This window comes from Portunus trituberculatus, chromosome 19 (assembly GCF_017591435.1).
Source record: "Portunus trituberculatus isolate SZX2019 chromosome 19, ASM1759143v1, whole genome shotgun sequence".
Classification (NCBI taxonomy): Eukaryota; Metazoa; Arthropoda; class Malacostraca; order Decapoda; family Portunidae; genus Portunus; species Portunus trituberculatus.
Window position 1 is genome coordinate 14,260,590 of NC_059273.1, and position 23,134 is coordinate 14,283,723.

General features: G+C 39.4%; 1 protein-coding gene across 3 annotated transcripts in view; it reads left to right on the forward strand.

The window, feature by feature from the left end:
* Positions 1-19,190, forward strand: part of LOC123506194 (alpha-1,3-mannosyl-glycoprotein 4-beta-N-acetylglucosaminyltransferase A-like) — a 60,130-nt gene extending 40,940 nt beyond the window's left edge. For 2 of the 3 annotated variants that reach the window (XM_045258113.1, XM_045258111.1), the window contains 12 exons: positions 2,958-3,095; positions 5,243-5,431; positions 5,611-5,744; positions 5,885-5,931; positions 6,196-6,309; positions 6,691-6,887; positions 7,234-7,364; positions 14,277-14,384; positions 14,899-15,092; positions 17,145-17,293; positions 17,568-17,683; positions 18,477-19,190. In XM_045258113.1, coding sequence (XP_045114048.1) covers positions 3,026-3,095; positions 5,243-5,431; positions 5,611-5,744; positions 5,885-5,931; positions 6,196-6,309; positions 6,691-6,887; positions 7,234-7,364; positions 14,277-14,384; positions 14,899-15,092; positions 17,145-17,293; positions 17,568-17,683; positions 18,477-18,506 — 1,479 coding nt within the window. In that variant the 5' untranslated portion in view covers positions 2,958-3,025 and the 3' untranslated portion in view covers positions 18,507-19,190. Of the gene's footprint in view, positions 1-2,957; positions 3,096-5,242; positions 5,432-5,610; positions 5,745-5,884; positions 5,932-6,195; positions 6,310-6,690; positions 6,888-7,233; positions 7,365-9,300; positions 9,432-14,276; positions 14,385-14,898; positions 15,093-17,144; positions 17,294-17,567; positions 17,684-18,476 lie in introns of all 3 variants that reach the window. The other variant, XM_045258112.1, reaches the window with a different exon arrangement.
* The last annotated feature ends 3,944 nt before the right edge of the window (positions 19,191-23,134 follow it).

Sequence of the window (23,134 nt, forward strand, 5' to 3'; positions counted from 1 at the left end):
GAAATCACCGGTTTTACACATTTACTCGAACTGGAGTCAATATGCTGGTAGGTGGCAGTGTCTTGGGCAACGTGGGGTGTGTACTCAACGGGAAGGTATTGAGCGTTCCCGTAAATCTTCCTGCGATGGTCAGTGATAGCACGCGTAGCACTTCTTTGATTTATTTGTGCTTGTATTGTCACAGCTTTCAGTGGTTGGCAGTGAGCGATTGTCCCTCTCAGCACGGTTATTCTTCTCAAGAGCTCTAGATTAACTAATATTTATTGCCTGCAGGACAAATTCACACCGACTTATACGCTACTCTTACACCTGAAGCTCCGACGATTGACACCTGAAAACACACACACACACACACACACACACACACACACACACCGCCGGATGGAGATATCTGGGTGTGTCTCCTTTCCCGTGTAGCCCCTGTTCACCTAGCAGTGAGTAGGTACGGGATGTAAATCGAGGAGTTGTGACCTTGTTGTCCCGGTGTGTGGTGTGTGCCTGGTCTCAGACCTATCCCAAGATCGGAAATAATGAGCTCTGAGCTCGTTCCGTAGGGTAACGTCTGGCTGTCTCGTCAGAGACTGCAGCAGATTAAACAGTGAATTACACACACACACACACACACACACACACACACACACACACACACACACACACACACACACACACACACTACATCAGGTCAGAAAGAGTTGAGGATGCGTCACATGAGTCACGCCTAACTGATAAGCTCATCGCGCCACAGGTGTGCTTCCTCTCACAGAGTAATGTATTCTGTTGCCATGAAAAGCGTCTCGTCAACATTAGTAACGCCTGATACAATGTGCTAGAGACTAGATGAAGCGCCGATGTGTTTATGATTTATAGCAGTATGTTCTCCCGTCAGACTTGTTCACGAAGGCTCCAGAGACTTTTGGTTCAGTTAGTTTTGTTTCAATTAACAGAATACGCGTTAGACTTGCGCTGGACTCGTGACATACCACCAAAACACGTATATCTTTCTTTCTTTCTTCATTTATTTATTTATTTATCTTTGCTACAGACTCCTTGTTGTTGAACTACTGTCGGGAATCATGAAAACCACACACACAAAAAAAAAAAAAAAAAAAAATTACTAACGAGTATAAACTTATCAGATTCTCATATTTATCTATTTATTTTTTTATGATGCAGAACACTCGTTAATCTTTTGAATCACGAAATATACCTACTAGTCTACCACAGAAACACCTGAATACCATCCACCAGAGCATGTTGAAGCTACAGAATCCTCGCTATAAACTCCGTAGGTAGGGAAGGAAGACGGAAATTCCTATCAACTTCTCTTACAGGTACCTATTGAATCATGTCGAGCTAGAATGCTGTCACCGCTTTCATCTTGAGTGCCGCAAAGATAAATGGCACTCGTTCAGCAAGATAGAGAGAGAGAGAGAGAGAGAGAGAGAGAGAGAGAGAGAGAGAGAGAGAGAGAGAGAGAGAGAGATTAGCACATGAATAATAGTTGACAAATAAAGCACTTAGTATTTCGATGGTGGTAGTACTAGTAGTAGTAGTAGTAGTAGTAGTAGTAGTAGTAGTAGTAGTAGTTCTTGTTTTTGTTGTTTTTGTTGTTGTTGTAGTAGTAGTAGTATTGGCAGTAGTAGTAGTAGTAGTGGTAGTAGTAGTAGTAGTAGTAGTAGTAGTAGTAGTAGTAGTAGTAGTAGTAGTAGTAGTAGTAGTAGTAGTAGTAGTAGTAATAATAGTGGTGCAGTAGTATTGTAATAGAGGTATTAGTAGTAATAGTAATAGTAGTAGTATTGTAATAACTACGTAGTAGTAGTAGTAGTAGTATTGTAATAACAGTAGTAGTAGTAGTAGTAGTAGTATTGTAATAACAGTAGTAGTAGTAGTAGTAGTAGTAGTAGTAGTAGTATTAGTAGTATTGTAATAACAGTAGTAGTAGTAGTAGTAGTAGTAGTGTGAAGCTAATTTCATATCATTACTCCAGTATCTTCTCTTCCTCAATCTTTTCTCTTGTGTCCTTTCAGTTATCCAGCCTCGTTCTGTTGCTGCTACTCTACTTACATAAATCCTTTCAATACATGTAATTCATTAACACTCCTGGATTGATATTGTAACTGCATACCTGGGACAACAAGTAAGGGAGGTCCTCTTGACTTTTCTCATTCAAAAGTACACATCAAGAAATTCCCTCTCTCTATTTTCTTCAAGTGTGTGTGTGTGTGTGTGTGTGTGTGTGTGTGTGTGAAATGCTTGTCAGGGTGTAACAACAGCTGCCAATGACTTATGTATTCTCGTTTTGCAAGATTCTCTCTCTCTCTCTCTCTCTCTCTCTCTCTCTCTCTCTCTCTCTCTCTCTCTCTCTCTCTCTCTCTCTCTCTCTCTCTCTCTCTCTCCACATAGAACATTTTTTGATAGATATAAGTATTTTTTCTCTCTTTCCTTACAAGAAACAGGATGGAGTTTAAAGTAATAGTTTGAAGCAGTAAGATTGGTTCAGGAGAAAGGAGATAAGTAAGCGTCAAGAGGTAAAAATAGGAGTTAGGAGAAAGGAATTAGATAAGACTTATGGGAAAGAAGACAAGAGAAAGGTGATAGACAAGAATTGAGAGGTGAAGATAAAAGTTAAGAGAAAGGAGTTATGGGGAAGAAAACAAGGGATAAGGGGTAGATAAGATTTATGAGAAATGAGTTTGATAAGAGTAAGGGGGGAAGAAAAGAGGAATTAGAAGAAAGGTGCTAGATAAGAGTTAAGTGGCAGGATGTTTCATGTAGGAGCTGAGGAGCATCTGTAAGATTTATCTGAGGTTAGCAATAGGTGTGAAGTGTATGATATATTAGTATGCTGGTATCAAAGATGGTGTTGAGGATGGCTGGGGTTTGGTGAACTTCTGTTAATTAGTGTGATGTGAGGATGGAGGTAAGAAAGGTTCACTCTATGGTTGTGTGTGTTTCAGACCTGAGTGGAGAGCAGGCATTGGTGCAGAGAGTGGCAGAGTTAAGGGAAAGGCTCCACCATGCCGAGATGCTCAACCAGCAACGCCTCCAGGACGTGATGGTGCTCTCACAGAAGTTCAACACCGTACTGCAGCCTAGTGAGTGCAGCTTATCCCTCTTGCCTTTGTAGCCACAGGACTGACAAGGCCAACCAACTGTTACTGTGGTTCCAGTGATCATTTTGGCCTGATTGGCAGTGTGGCAGACTTGTGCTCACCTTGAGTGTCCTGTCAGGTGTTCAGTTCCTGGCAACAAGTTTCTGTAGCCATTTTATTTCACACCTTTCATCTCTACTCTAACTCTTTCATCTTTCATTGCTTATTATATTTATGAACTTCAATCCACCAAAAGAAAGGAATTTTATGAAGTTCCTATGACTGAATTTTGAGTACAGTGATGTTAGTATGGTATGATAATGCAAGTAAATATGGTCACACACACACACACACACACACACACACACACACACACACACACACACACACACACACACACACACACACACACACACACACACACACACAACGAAAATGGTGCCTGACTTAAGAGATTTGACTTATGAAGACAGACTGAAAAGAATGCAACTTCCAACCCTGGAAAACAGAAGAGTGTGGGGAGACCTGATAGCAATATACAGCAGTGATGATTGGCATGGAAAAATGGAGGAGGGAAGATCTGTGTATGTGGAATGGAAGTGTCGAGTGGGCATGGTCTCAGGCCACTATAGGAAGATGTGAAATAATGAGCTTCCTCATAGAAGGGTGGAAGCATGGAATAGTTTAGACGTGGAGACTGGTCAGCAGATTTTAAGAAAAAGCTGGACATTAATAGATATGGAGACACACACACACACACACACACACACACACACACACACACACACACACACACACACACACACACACACACACACACACACACACACACACACTTGGGAGTGACGATGGAAGAAAACAATCAACCGGTAAGCCATATTGATAGAATTTTCAGAGACATATAATTTGCTAAGGAATATTGGATTAGCATTTCACTATATGGACAAAGAAATGATGAAGAAATTGATAAGTACTAAAATAAGACCCAGATTGGAATATGCAGGAGTTGTGTGGACCCCCATAAAAAGAAACACATAAGGAAATTGGAGAGACTACAAAAAATGGCTACAAGAATGGTTTCAGAATTTAAAGGGATGACATATGAGGAGAGACTAAAAGCTATGGATCTACCTACCCTGGAACAGAGAAGAGAGAGAGGGGATCTGATACAAGTTTATAAATTGATTAAGGGAATGGATCAAGTGGATAATGAGAAACTAATCCTGAGAGAAGAATATGACATTAGAAGCACAAGATCGCATAGTAAGAAACTGAGGAAGGGAAGATGTCTGAGAGATGTTAAAAAATTTAGTTTCCCACAAAGATTTGTTGAGACTTGGAACAGTTTGAGGGAGGAAGTGGTGTCAGCAACGAGTGTGCATAATTTTAAAGATAAATTGGATAAGTGTAGATATGGAGACGGGGCCACACGAGCATAAAGCCCAGGCCCTGTAAAACTACAACTAGGTAAATACAACTAGGTAAACACACACACACACACACACACACACACACACACACACACACACACACACACACACACACACACACACATGGTGATATCTTCAAAGATGACTTCACTCACCTAATGATGACTTACCTGCAAGTTTCATGTCTATGGTGAAATTAATAGACTTGATAATTGATAACCACATGTTTTAATGGAAGGTTTAGCCTGTAGCAGAGCAAGCTACACCATTACTGCCTTGGTGGTGTAGTGGTTAGTGCAACAACTCACTTCTCAGATGTCCTGGATTCAATTGGTGGTCTCGAGAGGTAGTGACAGGACTGGTCTTTTGGTGTCAGCAGTGAATAGATACTGCAGGACATAAACTGTTGAATTGTTGCTTGGCTTTCTGACAGGAGTGGAAAGTCAGTAGTCCTGGCCTTCTTTGTGTGTATGGTGTGTTTGTGTATGTGTGTATGCAGTAGATATCATCAGAGAAACCAGAATTGATGCAATTTACTTCATGAGTATTAACAAGCCATGAAAATAACTTAAAATAGTCTTCAGCTTCTTTGATTATTTCCATCATTATTCCGTTACATGATGGATAGCGAGTCATTTCACATATCGTCATGCCATTAGATGGCGTTATGTGACATTTCCTTTGTTACTCTGCATTATGTGTTGTTATTCTCCTGGGCAGTCCTGCAGAAGAATGGGACAGGCTACGGACAGCAACTTTCCAAGGAGGCCCGCATGTTGCTCTCTAACCTGAGCCGCAGCAGTGCCCCAGACCTCCACCTCCCCTCCATATACAGTTACCTTCCACACTTGCTTCGCTCGCCAGAATCAACCAGCCCTGCGTTTAAACTCTCTCAGGGCAGACACTCAGGTTACTGCATGTTTTATTTATTTTACTTTTTTTATCCCCAATACCTTGCAATGGACAAGTGTAGCTGTTATTAGATCTGATTGTAAAGGAATAATATGACACACAGTAACAATATTGGACCCACGTTTACCTATACTAAGTGTAGTGCAATGAGATGAGTAGCATGTGTCATTCTGCAGTGAGTCTGGTGCTGGGGGTGCCCACAGTGCGGCGGGAAGTGCAGAGCTACCTCATGACGACTCTGGCCAACCTCATCACCTCCATGACGCCCCAAGAGATGAAGGAATGCCTCATTGTGGTGTTTGTGGCTGAGGTAAGGCTGAGCTCAAGTGCAAATCCAGATTCCCTTTCTTGTAACAATTGTCTCTTGTGCAGTGAACAAGGAATCACTTTTTATGAATAACTGCTGCTTTTGTCATTCTCTTCTTTAACTGTTTTTGTTTTGCCTTGCAGTGGGACATTGATTATGTCCATCAGCTTGCCTCACAAATTGAAAGGAAGTAAGTTGGTGTAGATTGTTGTATTCCCGTTACTCAAATGTATACTGTGAGATATGATTTGAAATGGAGTTCTTATGTCAGGTATAAAGAATACACATCTTTTTAGTGTGCTGGAGCTTATATAGATGCAGTAACTACTATTTCTGAGGAACTGCCATGGTTGAGAATGTATTTGTTTCAAATTTTTTTTTTTTTTTTTTTTCCGAAGTATGAGCTGCAAATTTTTTTTTTTATTTATATATCCCTGTGTCTTACCATGTTCAGGTTCCCAGAGCACCTAGAGAGTGGCCTTCTGGAGGTGATTTCTCCCCCTGAATCCTTCTACCCTGACATGAATAACCTGAGGCAGACTCTTGGGGATCCCATGGAGCGAGTCAGGTCAGTGGTGTTAACCTTTGGCCCATGATGAGCTCTATGTAGACAATTCAAAATTTATGATAATAAGAATAGAATGAAGTGAGGTGACTGTGACAATGTGGAAGAATGTGGTAGATAAGTGAGTGCAAGATTAGGAAGGGTAGAGAGTAGGAGTGTGTGAGATAAAGAGATGAAGGTATTGAAGCTTGTAAGAGGCAATGCAAGAGATGGAATAAATGGTAAAAGCTTCCAAGAACAGTCATTAAATATAGATAATTTCTTCTCTCACAAAATCCTGTCCTCATCTAGTATGTTCCCAGATTTCAGATGAATAATGTTTTGCCTGTGGAATATTTGTTGAGATGTTTACCAGGTGTGACCTAAGGAATACTTCTTCCGCAGATGGAGAACCAAACAGAACCTGGACTTTGCCTTCCTTATGATGTACGCTCAGCCTAAAGGAATGTTCTATGTGCAGCTTGAGGATGACATACAAACAAAGAAAGGTTACATTGCCACTATGAAAAAATTTGCTCTTCAGAAAACAGCTGAGAAAAAGAATTGGTTTGTATTGGACTTCTGCCAACTTGGTTTCATCGGTAAGTGATGAAATTTCCAGTGTGTGTTGCACCTTTAATGTGAACATTTTCCAATATATGAATACTGTGCAGGCATCTTTAAAATCAATTCATGCACTTGTGTTGTTAGTGGCAGGTCGGTGACTTGAGTGTCCTGCATCACTTACTTGTTGTGACTTCTTAACATTTCATTTCCCTTCGTTAAGTTTCAAATATAATTTACTTATAACACCCAGACTTTATAAAAAAGGATTTTTATGATTAGAAATTTCTAAATACTACTTGCAATGATTAGATTTCTATATAACATGACTGCAGTTCAGTGAAATTGGAACAAAATATTGTAATGAACAATGGATATCCACAGGGAAAATGTTCAAGTGTGTAGAGCTCCCCTACTTGGTACAATTTTTCATTATGTTCTATAATGACAAACCTGTGGATTGGCTTCTGGACTATCTCACCCAGACGAAGATTTGTAACTTGGACAAGGATGCTGTAAGTGGTCCCCAATGTGCAGTCTGCTGGTAGTAGCCTCTGCCCCAGTCTAGCCCCACTGACCCTTGTCTTGTAAATACTGAACTGTAACATTTCTTAGCAGTAATGTATTAACATCAAATTACCTCTGAAGGCTATGCAGTATAGATACAGTAAGAAAGGTAACCACAGGTGCTGTGCCACTTATCCAGCTCTCAGAGAAAGGAAAGTCTAAAGCCAGGGAATTACTGTACATACAACCTTCATTGACCTGCCAAGTGAACATAGTTAGCAGTTCATCAAAAAAACAATGAAAACTTGCATACTATCTTCTATGTTCATTCTTGCAAATTCTTTCTGCATTAGAGGGATTCAACTTTTTCTTTGTTTATTTTCTATTGTATATTTTACAGTAAAGACATTAAGCTTGAATTATGTAATCCAGAAATGAAAATCATGTGCAGCTAAGCCTGCTGGATAAATGGTTCAGTGGCTTATGATTTTGAGAATCATATTCCTATTGCTAGATCTGAAAGCAGTTTTGGGAAATGGCTCTTTAAATGAACAGTAATGATAAATTTTGACAAGCTTACATTTTCTTATTGGTATCTATCACATGTCTTTTTGGTATCTATCACATGTCTTCTGAACAAGTCACTTATCTGAAATATTACCAATGTCAGCTATGATCATATACTACTTACCATTAGTTTCTACAATATGAAGAGAAAGAGCGAAAGAGAGAGAGAGAGCGAGAGAGAGCCAGACTGCTAGCCGAAGGAACTATTACTTACTAACCACTAATAAGGTGATGGTCTAGAGGATGCTTGACCCAAGGCAGAGCACCAGTAGTACGTGCATCACCTTCTGTTAACTGGTGGCCGGATCATGTGTGTAAGATATTTTAGCCCCCATTATACTCCATTTCAGTAATTACCTCAATGTGGCTTTGATCTACTGGACTTATAATTTATCCTCTGCATGCCAAGTTGTCAGTGTGTAGGTCCTTCCAGCATGAACCGAGCAGGCCTTATTTGGCATATGTGGCCGGCCAGTCTGGGTGTGGATGCATTCTGAATGAGGCAAACATCCTTTACCCAATAATATGATGTATATATTGGTTTGCTTATTGCATATTTCCCTAGATGCTGTTCATTTGTTTCAAGAGAAGTTAGCTTATATAATCAAAGCATGTAACCAGGGAAGATGTATCAAGAGGGTTCAGGATTGTGTTAACTATGCATCTTTGAAGGTTTGGACTCTATTGCCTGTGGGAGTGGAACACTGTAAGGGCTTTCTGTTAGCCAGCAGATTCTCTCTTGAGACCAGTAATGATCCAAACAAGGCTTATTGAAGTGTGATGACTCCTATAATGCTCCTTACTGATGCTATAAAGAAAGATCTTGTACGGCTGACCAAAAGGAAAGAGGTGATAGGGACATACTATATACTTACTAAAACATCTGGAGAAATGAAGATATAGAGATAAGATGAGTAGCTCAGGTCCTGTATACATACTACAACCAGGTAGATATAGACATTAGCCATGATAATAGTCATATTATGTATATTTGAGAAGGAAATAGGTATTTGTAGCTGTGAGAGTGTAAGGACTGGGAAGTGAGAGAGATCAGGGTAAGCAACTAGAAAGCATGAGAAATGAGGAATGGGCTTTAAGAAATGTATGGGGAGGAAAAGATGGAGACCAGAGGACATGTAGCTTTAAAGTACTACTCTGTCTTTTAAGCTATGTAATTGAAAGGATAGGGATTATTTAAAGTGTATTACCACTTGTAAAATGTTTATCACACTGAAGAGTATGCTTTGAGGAAGTATGCTCAACTAAAACTAAATATATCAACCCAAATGTGTGGAAACCTTCTAAGGTGAACTCATGTAGAAAATTTATGATTGTGCTAGTCTGAATAACTTTCAGCTAAAGGAACTGATATTTCAGGAAAAACTTTCAAGACCATTGATCTGTCAGCATTGGTGACTTTTTTACTTGTGTTCCACAATGACAAGCCTTGTGACTGGCTACTTGACCACCTTGTCCAGAACAAAGTTTGCAGATTTGATCAACCTTCGGTATGTCTTGATTTATCAGTTTTTTTTTATTTCTTGCCTGGCTGATTACTGCAGATCTGAGCATTAATAGAGATTGACGCCAATGTTTTTTTTTCCGTCCATGAGCTTCAAGATTTTCTTATTTTTATGAATATATGATTGATTCACCTCTGCCAGTGGAAAAAGAACACCACTGTGACCAGCGTACCGTATGAAGGCACCTGTGGGACGCATTGCACCTCACCATTGTTAGTCCACAGTTGCTTTACATGTGGTGTGACTCTCCTGGTGTCTACTGCCACTGTGTCATGTCATGAGAGTGCTTCTATCTGGTGGGTCATCTCGTCACTATTCAGAGTCACACTAACATATTGCAGCTCTTTGATCATTTACCCATCATGTTTTCATCATGGGCTCATGTTATATTGTAGCCACGTACTATATATAAATTAGTCTTTTGTGGCCTTGTGAGCGCTGAGCAAGTTTTTACCAGCAAATGCTTACTGTGTGATTTATTCTTCTTACTGCACACTTTTTTGCTTCCAGTAGTTCATATCACTGCCCTTTTTAAGGAAATTTTTACATTCCAGTAATTCATAGTTATTTACTGTAATAAAGAGAAGAGTTAGTAGAACACTGTAAAGAATACATGTTCACTTCTTTATTCTTTACATTATCTTTACCCTTCAGGATAGGATTGGTAGGACACCAGGAAGCAAAGCTACAACTGTACTGAAAAGAATGTCCCAAGGTGACAAGATTGCTCCAAAGTGAACCTTTCTTTGTAATGAATTGATGTCATTGCATATCATTTGTCTTGTATGCCAAGATATTCAGTTCGTGTTTCTGAGTTGTTCTGGATAATGACACTCGAATCTCTCATCATTGCTTCCCACTTTGTAAATCCAACTTTGTCTCTCAGCAACTTATGACCATTTCTAGAACTTGGTATTCATTTCTTAACATTAAAATCCATTCCCTGTTCTCAGCTCTAGTTCTGTGACTTTTTTTTTTTGCTTCCCCATTATTTTCATTAATTTTTTATTCTCAAACTGATGACTATTCTTTCTTTCCACCAAATGTGTTTGAAACATTACTGAGGCCAAAACCAGTATTTATTTGTTAACTTGGCCCACTCTGACAGATCCCTTACTGTGGTCCTCATAAGTCTATGGCTTGTACTATTCCCAAATGCTCTATAGACTCAAAACTGCTATGTAGTATTTTAAAGGTTAAGCTACCATGAGATTCATCATAATATGTACTCTTATTTGTGTCTTTATCTATCTATCTATCTATCTATCTATCTATCTATCTATCTATCTATCTATCTATCTATCTATCTATCTATATATATATATATATATATATATATATATATATATATATATATATATATATATATATATATATATATATATATATATATATATATATATATATATATATATATATATATATATATGTATGTGTGTGTGTGTGTGTGTGTGTGTGTGTGTGTGTGTGTGTGTGTGTGTGTGTGTGTGTGTGTGTGTGTGTGTGTGTGTGTGTGTGTGTGTGTGTGTGTTTTTGTGTGCATGTGCGTGTGTGTGTGAGAGAGTATGTGAAGTGGTTTTATCATATTATCATAAATGACTCAAGCCACGTAGAGTACGTATATAGTGCACTACATTGCTGATACTGGATTGTTGATTATGTGAACAATTTGCTGATGCTGATACAGATGGAGAGACAAATTGATTAGATACAGTTTTGATGTTAATGAGGAGTTGCATGCATGGGTGTTTGTTCTTAGTAGTGTCCACTGCCTGCTTGCCAGTACTAACAGATCCAAGCTTGGTACATAATTGCTCTTTTTGCTTGCTCTTTTGTGGTGAGTACATGCAAATCTATGTATGTATGAATGTTTCTTTCCTTCAAAGCTAACTTACTATGTAAGATTTACTAACATCATTAAAGTAAATTTCTCTTGGTCATGGTATTTATTTGGAATTTATTTTAAGTTACAGTAAGGTTAGATTAGTGTAGACACAATTTCTGATGGTGCAAGTACAAATGGTGCAGGAGTAACTTAACATTCAACTGCAAATTATAGATGCAGAACAGTCACAGACAACCAGAATCCATGAGGCCTTTGTTATCACTCCTGGCTTGATTGGTAATGTGTCGGACTGGCACCATTACTGTTACAATCATGACCACCTCTCATGGCCTCTTCTGTAACCTTCAGACAGGTTTTTAAATGCGACAGTAGGATCACAAAACCTTAAAAGTTTGAGATGCTCATAAATACATTCTAAAAAGAAAAAAATATGGTAAAATATTACATAAAACAGTACTGAAAAATTCAATCATATATGAAAATATGTACATAAGATCTGCCACCAGAGTCTTGCACTGTTTGAAAAATTACTGCACATGTAATAAGATTAAGGTTCAGCTTTTACTTTTATGAACTTTTACATTTTATTAGGTTTTGTGATTTTTTTTAACTACAGGTTGAGAGTTCCTTATCTTGCACACACAAAGACACACACACACACACACACACACACACACACACACACACACACACACACACACACACACACACACACACACACACACACACACACACACACACACACACACGTAGCTCAGTGGTTAGGCGCTGGCTTCTAGCGAAGAGGACCGGGGTTCGATTCCCCGGCCTGGTGGAGATATTTGGGTGTGTCTCCTTTCACGTGTAGCCCCTGTTCACCTAGCATTGAGTAGGTAGGGATGTAAATCGAGGAGTTGTGACCTTGTTGTCCCGGTGTGTGGTGTGTGCCTGGTCTCAGGCCTATCCGAAGATCGGAAATAATGAGCTCTGAGCTGTTCTGTAGGGTAACGTCTGGCTGTCTCGTCAGAGACTGCAGCAGATCAAACAGTGAAACACACACACACACACACACACACACACACACACACACACACACACACACACACACACACACACACACACACACACACACACACACACACACACACACACACACACACACACACACACACACACACACACACACACACACACACACACACACACACACACACACTGGATGGAGCAAAAATGGGAGATGGAATTCAATGTGGACAAAAGCCATGTCATGGAAATGGGAAAAAGTGAAAGACGACCAGTGGGAATCTATAAGATGGGAGATGGAGTAGAACTAGAAAAAGTAAAAAAGGAAAAGGACTTGGGAGTGACAATGGAAGAAAATAATCAACCGGTTAGCCATATTGATAGAATTTTCAGAGAGACGTATAATTTGCTAAGGAATATTGGAGTAGCATTTCACTATATGGACAAGGAAATGATGAAGAAATTGATAAGTACTAAAATAAGACCTAGATTGGAATATGCAGGAGTTGTGTGGACTCCCCATAAAAAGAAACACATAAGAAAATTAGAGAGACTACAAAAATGGCTACAAGAATGGTTCCAGAATTTAAAGGGATGGCATATGAGGAGAGACTAAAGGCAATGGATCTACCAACCTTGGAGCAGAGAAGAGAGAGAGGATCTGATACAAGTTTATAAATTGATTAACGGAATGGATGAAGTGGATAATGAGAAACTGATCCTGAGAGAAGAATATGACTTTAGAAGCACAAGATCGCATAGTAAGAAACTAAGGAAGGGACGATGTCTGAGAGATGTTAAAAAATTTAGTTTCCCGCAAAGATGTGTTGAGACTTGGAACAGTTTGAGTGAGGAAGTGGTATCAGCAAAGAGTGTACATAGTTTTAAAGAAAAATTGGATAAGTGTAGATATGGAGACGGGACCACACGAGCATAAAGCCCAGGCCCTGTAAAACTACAACTAGGTAAATACAACTAGGTAAATACACGTAGTGTAGTGGTTAGCACGCTTGACTCACAATCGAGAGGGCCGGGTTCAAATCCTGGCGCGGCGAGGCAAATGGGCAAGCCTCTTAATGTGTAGCCCCTGTTCACCTAGCAGCAAATGGGTACGGGATGTAACTCAAGGGGTTGTGACCTCGCTTTCCCGGTGTGTGGAGTGTGTTGTGGTCTGAGCTCGCTCCGTGATGGGGAAGACTGGCTGGGTGACCAGCAGACAACCGTGGTGGTGGTGGTGAATTACACACACACACACACACACACACACACACACACACACACACACACACACACACACACACACTGTGTAGTGTAGTGGTTAGCATGCTCGACTCACAATCGAGAGGGCTGGGTTCGAATTCCAGTAAGTGGCGAGGCAAATGGGCAAGCCTGTTAATGTGTGGCCCCTGTTCACCTAGCAGTAAATAGGTACGGGATGTAACTCGAGGGGTTGTGACCTCGCTTTCCCGGTGTGTGGAGTGTGTTATGTGGTCTCAGTCCTACCCGAAGATCGGTCTATGAGCTCTGAGCTCGCTCCGCAATGGGGAAGACTGGCTGGGTGACCAGCAGATGACCGAGGTGAATCACACACACACACACACACACACACACACACACACACACACACACACACACACACACACACACACACACACACACACACACACACACACACACACACACACACACACACACACTATTCAATTCATTTTGAAGATATTGTATGGTAATATTCATATTCATGATATTACTACACTAATCTTGAGACATGTTCATGCAATACTATTGGTAGATTTAATGTCAAGACTTTAGAGATATCCACATTTTGCATTGTCAGATAAAGGATTCTCGACCCTTACTAAGTCATGTGAATCATAAATTACAGTGAAAAAAAGTCAGTCTTAAATCTATGTTAATTGAGTCTACTTTAAGTGTAACTTTACATTTCCGTGTCATTAACTCACTTTGTCTATCATGCCCAGAAACATTGCAAGAAGGCTAAGGAGAATGTATGGATTCACTACAAGCCATCATTGTTCCAACACATAGGAACTCACTCCTCTCTGAAGGGCAAAGTGCAGAAGTTGAAGGCAAGTGTTAGACAGCCACTGTTCTCCTAAATCTATTAGCAATATTGTTCCTCAGAGTTAAGAAGGTCACTCACTGATGGTGGTTAGAAAGGATTGGTGCAGTATTGTGATGGCAGGACAGTCAAGGCTAGCCAGAATTCACTGAGGGCTTGATGATCCTCTTGGTCTGATTGCAAACAAGAATATGATAGGTGGAGCAATATGTCACAGGAGGCCTAACATGGTTGCCTAATCAGCATTCTCCCAGAGGGAAGGCTATCCTGAAATCATATCTGTAGAACTTTTATGCTCCAAACACATGAATGTCCAACACTGTAATTGAAAATAAATATGTGAAATGAAATGAATAATGATCACATCCATACACTATAGCAATGTCAGTATACCAGATCAAGTTATGCTTACTTACAGATATGCTAAAACTATACATTTATTCCAGCATTCCCTGTTTCATAAAGAAGCAATGATATTAAGGATGGCAGTAAAATTAATCACTGATGTTTTGACATGACAGGACAAACAGTTTGGAAAGATCCAGTTGTTCTTCCCTCACAACAACCCCAGAGCCAGTGTGGAGACCATGATCAAGCCTTACAAGACCTACACTCTTCAGCGAGCATACAGAGGGGAGTCATATTTCTGGGGTCTTCTCCCTCAGCAGGGTGACAAACTGCTCTTTAATTTTGACCCTCCAGTGAGCCTGAAAGGGTAAGGATGCTCTGTTCGTATTTCTTCTCAGTCTGGTTTATAGGAATAATTTTAAGATTAAATGTGTGTATTTACCTAGTTGTATTTACCTAGTTGTAGTTTTACAGGGCCTGGGCTTTATGCTCGTGTGGCCCCGTCTCCATATCTACACTTATCCAATTTTTCTTTAAAACTATGTACACTCTTTACACTCTTTGCTGACACCACTTCCTCACTCAAACTGTTCCAAGTCTTAGCACATCTTTGTGGGAAACTAAATTTCTTAACATCTCTCAGACATCTTCCCTTCCTCAGTTTCTTACTATGCGATCTTGTGCTTCTAATGTCATATTCTTCTCTCAGGATTAGTTTCTCATTATCCACTTGATCCATTCCGTTAATCAATTTATAAACTTGTATCAGATCCCCTCTCTCTCTTCTCTGTTCCAGGGTAGGTAGATCCATAGCTTTTAGTCTCTCCTCATATGTCATCCCTTTAAATTCTGGAACCAATCTTTTAGCCATTTTTTGTAGTCTCTCCAATTTCCTTATGTGTTTCTTTTTATGGGGGGTCCACACAACTCCTGCATATTCCAATCTGGGTCTTATTTTAGTACTTATCAATTTCTTCATCATTTCTTTGTCCATATAGTGAAATGCTAATCCAATATTTCTTAGCAAATTATACGTCTGTGTGTGTGTGTGTGTGTGTGTGTGTGTGTGTGTGTGTGTGTGTGTGTGTGTGTGTGTGTGTGTGTGTGTGTGTAATAATAATAATATGGTTTATAAGGAATTGCAGTACATACATACTGAAAATATACATATGAACATTGGGGGAAGCTTAAGATTATTACATTAGCTTAGTAGTTTATGGCTCGCACTATGGTGTGTTTGTGTGTGTGTGTGTGTGTGTGTGTGTGTGTGTGTGTGTGTGTGTGTATTTACCTAGTTGTGCCTAGTTGTAGTTTTACAGGGCCTGGGCTTTATGCTCGTGATGTCTCCATATCTACACCTATCCAATTTTTCTTTAAAGCTATGCACACTCTTTGCTGACACCACTTCCTCACTCAAACTGTTCCAAGTCTCAACTCATCTTTGTGGAAACTATATTTTTAACATCTCTCAGACATCTTCCTTCCTCAATTTTTTACTATGTGATCTTGTACTTCTAATGTCATATTCTTCTCTCAGAATCAATTTCTCATTATCCACTTGATCCATTCCGTTAATCAATTTATAAACTTGTATCAGATCCCCTCTCTCCCTTATCTGTTCCAGGGTTGGTAGATCCATAGCCTTTAGTCTCTCCTCATATGTCATCCCTTCAAATTCTGGAACCATTCTTGTGGCCATTTTTGTAGTCTCTCCAACTTCCTTATGTGTTTCTTTTTATGGGGGTTCCACACAACTCCTGCATATTCCAATCTGGGTCTTATTATAGTACTTATCAATTTCTTCATCATTTCTTTGTCCATATAGTGAAATGCTAATCCAATATTCCTTAGCAAATTATATGTCTCTGAAAATTCTATGAATATGGCTTACCGGTTGATTGTTTTCTTCCATCGTCACTCCCAAGTCCTTTTCCTTTTTTACTTTTTCTAGTTCTACTCCATCTCCCATCTTATAGATTCCCACTGGTCATCTTTCACTCTTTCCTATTTCCATGACATGGCTTTTGTCCACATTGAATTCCATCTCCCATTTTTTACTCCATTTCCAGATCTTGTTTAAGTCTTCCTGCAGTATTTCACAATCCTCTTTTTGCTTTATAACTCTGCACAGTTTTGCATCATCTGCAAACAGATTTATGTAGCTATTCACTCCCTCTGGCATGTCGTTTATATATATGAGAAAAAGTATTGGCGCCAATACTGACCCCTGTGTGTGTGTGAGAGAGAGAGAGAGAGAGAGAGAGAGAGAGAGAGAGAGAGAGAGAGAGAGAGAGAGAGAGAGAGAGTGTGTGTGTGTGTGTGTTGAGTTATGTTTATGTATTTACAGCTGAATAATACATGAAATGAAATGTCCAGATGCTTTCCTAAGGCATGTGTGGTTCTCTTTGTCTCCCGCCAGCTTCCTGTTCCGCAGTGGCAATGTGGAGCATCCATCTGACCGCCTGTACAACACCACAGTGGAGGTGCTGCCTGTCCAGCCTCTCTCCCACCTCCCTCACAATATCAGAACAAAATTGAAAGTCACAAATGATAGTTATTTAATCATAGGTAAGCTTAAGGAACACACCACATCTTTGTATGCTGTTAGTGTTGCAGTTACTAAAATCATAAAGTTTATCCAGGTATGTGCCTTTTTTATATGGATTTGCTGCCTTTGGCCAGTGATCCTACTTTATAAAAAAATTTATGAATCATGTGAAGAAATATGGATGCAAGAGAATATTACTGTACAGCTGAAGTTAAATTTACCACTTAGTTGTACAGTAGATAAAATGAACACTGACTAGTCTGTGACAACACTGAAACAATGTGTGACCCTCAGGAGAGTTTGACGACATGGGAGTGGCAGAAGGCAGTGTGGAGGAAGGTGTTGGGGTGGTGAGAAGTCTGCGCCTCAGCGTGCATGAGGAGAGTGACAACTGGGCCATCCTGAGTGAAGTAAGCCACTATTTGTTCTACCTCAGTCTTTACAGAAATTTCTAGCTGTAATGAACCATTTTCAAAAAGATTTCATGATATTGCTTTGTGAGTAATAGACTTGTGATGTGCAACCTGGAGAGGAAGAAATAGTATGGATAGATTTATCATGCTGAATTGAAATTAATTATTTTGATCATGATTTGTCCAAAATTAGAATGTGATTAAATAGTTTAAGAGGAAATTTGACAAAGATATCAAAGTGGTGTATAGGAAGTATTGCAATTAATGCTTAGGGCTAGAAATCAAGATAGGATAAGAAATAGTAGGCTCAAATTTCAGTTAAGATATAAGAAAGAGAGGGAAACAAATTAATTCTCAAATAGGGTGGTAGACGATTGGATTTAATTCAATCAGTCTGTACCTATCTGCTTCTGTATTTCCATCTTCCTACGACTTGACTTCTTTTAAGAGAGAGAGAGAGGTGTCAAGATATTTGTCCCTGACTTTTGGATGACTCTTTTGGACCTTTTAGAGAACCTGCAGTTCCAGTGGGCCTTTTTTTCTAACATTTTGTTGCCCTTGGCAGTTTTCCCTCTTACATAAATTTTTTTTTTTTAAATTGTAAGTGCATTATGAATGAGAGGTTCTTGGAGAAGTGTAGATGACAATTTATAGACAAATGGTATGTTTTATGTAGGATTTCCTTGGTATGTGTAGGCTGAATGGCTTGCTGCATCATTGCTAATGTTTTCTTGGTACTCTTAAGAGAGAAAATATTTATTGATTAACTACTTTAATTTCTTCCCTCCAGATTCACATTCTGACCCCAGACTCAAGGTGACCCAGCCTGGCACTGGCATTCACCCCCCAGTGCCGGTGTCACAGTTTAGTGTGCCAGCAGTGACTGTGGTTCCTCTTACCAAATTCTGTTTTGAGACATGTTGTGTCATATATTTTTTTGAATATTTATAATATATCATGTGAAGGTCTTGTCTTATATTGCAGGAAATTCTTAGATGTCAAATTTTCTCCAAGGGTTTATGTTTTTAAGATGATTTTCTGTTGAAGGAACTTGAAACTTAGAAAATTGACAGACTGTACATGTAACTCAGTCAAGTTCACTTCAGCAGACTGACAATGATCTGGTCATTTTTCACCTTGGGGAATTGTAGTGGTTAAGGTCAGGTAATGGTTGAGTGGTGTGTGCAGCATTTACTGAAACAGTAGTTGATGAATGCTTGACTGTGTGATTTTGCACCTGCAGAGTTCTCGAGTGTAAATAAATTTGTTACAAATTATATGAAAAGACCTGTACATTTTCTTCTAATTTATATAATTTCATAGAACTTTTGTCATGTAAGGCACACTGTGTAGGATGTAAATAATTGCAACTTTGTAATATAATCCCAAAATCTCTGTCCATAATAGTTATATATGTACACACACACACACACACACACACACACACACACACACACACACACACACACACACACACACACACACACACACACACACACACACATGCAAAACACTTTGTCACCGGAGAAACACATTAACAAGATTTTTTGGAAAACATATAACATGCTTCAAAATATTGGCCTTGCATTCCACTACCTAGATGAAGGAATGATGAAGAAGATATTATGTACCTTAATAAGACCCCAGTTAGAATATGCAGCTTGCGTCTGGTCACCGCATATGAAGAAAAATGTGAAGAAGGTGGAAAGGGTACAGAGGCTGGCAACATGGTACCTGGTACCTGGTACCATCCATGATGGTACCAGGACTCAGGGAGTTAGACTATGAGGAAAGACTGAGGAAACTGGGGCTGACCACATTATAAGAGAGAAGAACAAGAGGAGACATGATAACTATGTATAAATTGGTGAACAAGATTGACATATTGGACAGAGAGTTGATAAAGGTGACCACAAGTAATCATCTCCGAGGACATGGAAAAAAGCTAATAAAAGACATCTGTCTAAATGACGTGAGAAAATACAGTTTCCTGCATCGTAGTATTGATAAGTGGAATAAACTGAGCAGTGATGTCGTTGATGCATTGTGTGTCAATCAGATGAAAGAGAGATATGACAGGAATGGACAAGGAGACAGGACACAGAGAGCTTAGCTCGGGCCCTGTAATGCACAAATAGGTAAATGCACACACGGACACACACACACTCACATTCACACTCACACACACACACATGCGTGCGCGCACACACACACACACACACACACACACACACACACACACACACACACACACACACACACACACACACACACACACACACTGGCTTCACAAGCCAGAGGACTGGGGTTCGATTCCCCGGCCGGGTGGAGATATTTGGGTGTGTCTCCTTTCACGTGTAGCCCCTGTTCACCTAGCAGTGAGTAGGTACGGGATGTAAATCGAGGAGTTGTGATCTTGTTGTCCTGGTGTGTGGTGTGTGCCTGGTCTCAGGCCTATCCGAAGATCGGAAATAATGAGCTCTGAGCTCGTTCCGTAGGGTAACGTCTGGCTGTTTCGTCAGAGACTGCAGCAGATCAAACAGTGAATCACACACACACACACACAAACACACACACATACTTTTAAAGTAAGATTGGATAAGTGTAGATATGGAGACGGGGCCACACGAGCATAAAGCCCAGGCCCTGTAAACTACAATTAGGTAAATACACACACACACACACACACACACACACACACACACACACACACACACACACACACACACACACACACACACACACACACACACACACACACACACACACACACACACACACACACACACACACAAATCTATTCATATATATAGTACTATATTATTTTTTTGTTGTAGAAGTGAGGATTAGGAGACAAACATGGCAAACTCAAGAGATTAACCTAAGATTTTTTGGTATCTGTCCAAGAGATCTGAAGATCTGTACAATATAAACAAATACTGAGTGTTCTGCAGCAAGAATGAAAATGTAATGTCCATGTTGAAGCAGCACATGCCAGCAAGCGTGTGACTGGTATTACCCTGTAGTGAAGGGGAAAGTATTCAAGCTGTAGGTCTATACACCAGGGGTCTCTCTTCCTTTCACCTCATTCTCCTCTCTGTGGAGGATCAGATCATTCATCAATCCTCGATACACTTAAGCATTTGACATGGAAATGTGATTCCAATAAACGCTTATTTAAGTAATAGTTGATAGAGACCACCTAAGGCTGCTTTTGTTGGCAGCTAACCCTCCCATACACTGTCTCACCTTGCCTCACCTGACTTTATATGGCCTCACCTAACTTTAGCTGCCTAAAAACTGAAGTGCAACTATACAGGGACTTATAGATATTAACTAAAATACCGTTGATGTCTAATTGATGTACCTTCATTTACTAATCACATGTTGATACCCTAAAACAATTATTCATCCATTTTGACCTCCAGTCATCAGTCGAGTCATTGGATAGTCCCATTGGTCCCTCCTGACTTGTATTGACCATGTTGAGCATCCCTGGTGTAGACCTTGACATCCTGCAGAAAAGCTGGATCTCAATACACACACATGAACTGCAAGTTGTCATCATGATTCTCGATTGCATCCTTCAAGGGAAGATATGACAAGTGTCCTTCTTGGTGTCTGCTGGTCAGGTGACAGTGGACACACACCTGTGATGACCGTGTGTCTTCCATAGCATTAATATTTGGGTCATCCTCCAGGTGCAGTGTTTTCTGCCTCTTACAAGTGCAAGAGTTAACCAGTATACTCTATTTGTCATCTCTCACTGGTAAACTATAGTCTCTCTCCATGTTTCTGTTCTCCTCTCTTTCTACAAGTTGAACTGCTTCAAGAAACGATTATCAAGAAATCTCCAGAACTGAATTGGCCATCATTTGTATTTCTTTCCAACACTTTTTTTTGGGTGTAGTAGTTTTTGACAAATGGAAAAGAAAAATGTCATCACTGGCATGAATAAACTACCCAAATCATTTTACATAAACTTGTGGGGTGTTGCCATGATCAAACATTCCCACACCAACACACACATTGCTGTAATTGTCTTTGTTTTGTCCAGGATATGAATGTTTAAAAATTTATCTCAGCCTTTCCATCTTCAACATGAAAATTAAGAAAAATTACATTTTTTGTATCTTCTGTGAATTAGAAAACAACTTGGGCAGTTCATCTATGAAGGAAGTGCATTTGTACATATTTTTAAAGTTGATCAAAATTAAGCACTATGTTTCTTTGTAAAAAAGAAAACTAAAAATTATCTGTGACAGTTATTTTGTGTTTGGGTGAAGTTTGAAAGCATGTGATATTTTATTGGCATGTTTCAGTGTAGCTCAAATTAAGAAAGTGATGGAAAGGAAAGCTGCCTGGAGGACTCTGTGCTGTGGAGAAAGCTTGTTATGTTATGCAAAGAGTGCTTCATTCACATCTTAGTCATACCATCATCTGTTAAGATAGTAAAGCCGTCCACAGAGCTGCACTGTTAACCACTCCATCATTCAGGGACTGCATTCTCAAACATTTCAGCATGTAACAGGCTCTAGTGGAAGTTGTTGGGGTTTTCAAAGTTGTTTTCATGATTCTAGTGATAGTTTAAGAGGCTCTTTTAGAAGATATTAATAATATCAATATAACACAATTCAAGATTTAACAGGCACTAGTGGAAGTCATTGGGGAGGGAGTATTCTAGTGATAGTTTAACAGACTAGTGAAAATTATTTGGATTTTCCAGGGTTTTTTATAATTCTGGTGATTGTTTAACAGACTTTATTGGAAGTTCTGATGGTATTTAATCCTTTTCATGATTCTAGTGATGGTTTGATAGAAAGCATCATCAATAAGAGCACCATAAGAACCCAACTGTGGCCTTCAAAAGTAGTCCTTATGAGATGAAGTACTTCAAAATATGGGCCCCTAAGGAGTTCCTTAAAAATGTATGATCAGATAACTTTTGTTTTCCTAATGTATTTATGGGAAACATGATACAAGTAAATAAAAGGTTGATTTATGTAGTGTCTACCAAGAAAATTTAGTGTGCACTCGAATGTTACTGGTAAAAAGGAGTGAATTATGCACCACCTAACAGCATCTTTTCCTAATGAGGTACATCATGTAAACTGTCAGAGGTTTTTTGATAAGAAAGAGAATATGGTCTTTGCTTTTCCTGAGGCACAGCATTAACCCTCATCATACTACTATTAGTAATTTCATCCTTATATCTGTGGATATATTTATGTGAACATTATTGAGAATCCTGTATTCAGAATTTTGAAATGTGAAATGGTTTAAGCAGTGGCATTCAATGATCCATTCATACTATGATGCCAATATGACAAGCTATACACAAATGTTAATGCATGATTACCATGTAATATCAGAATGTTTGATGATTTTAGTTTATGATATAATATAGTATTGGCATTTTTATTTCTTTCTTTTGATAGATAATTCAGA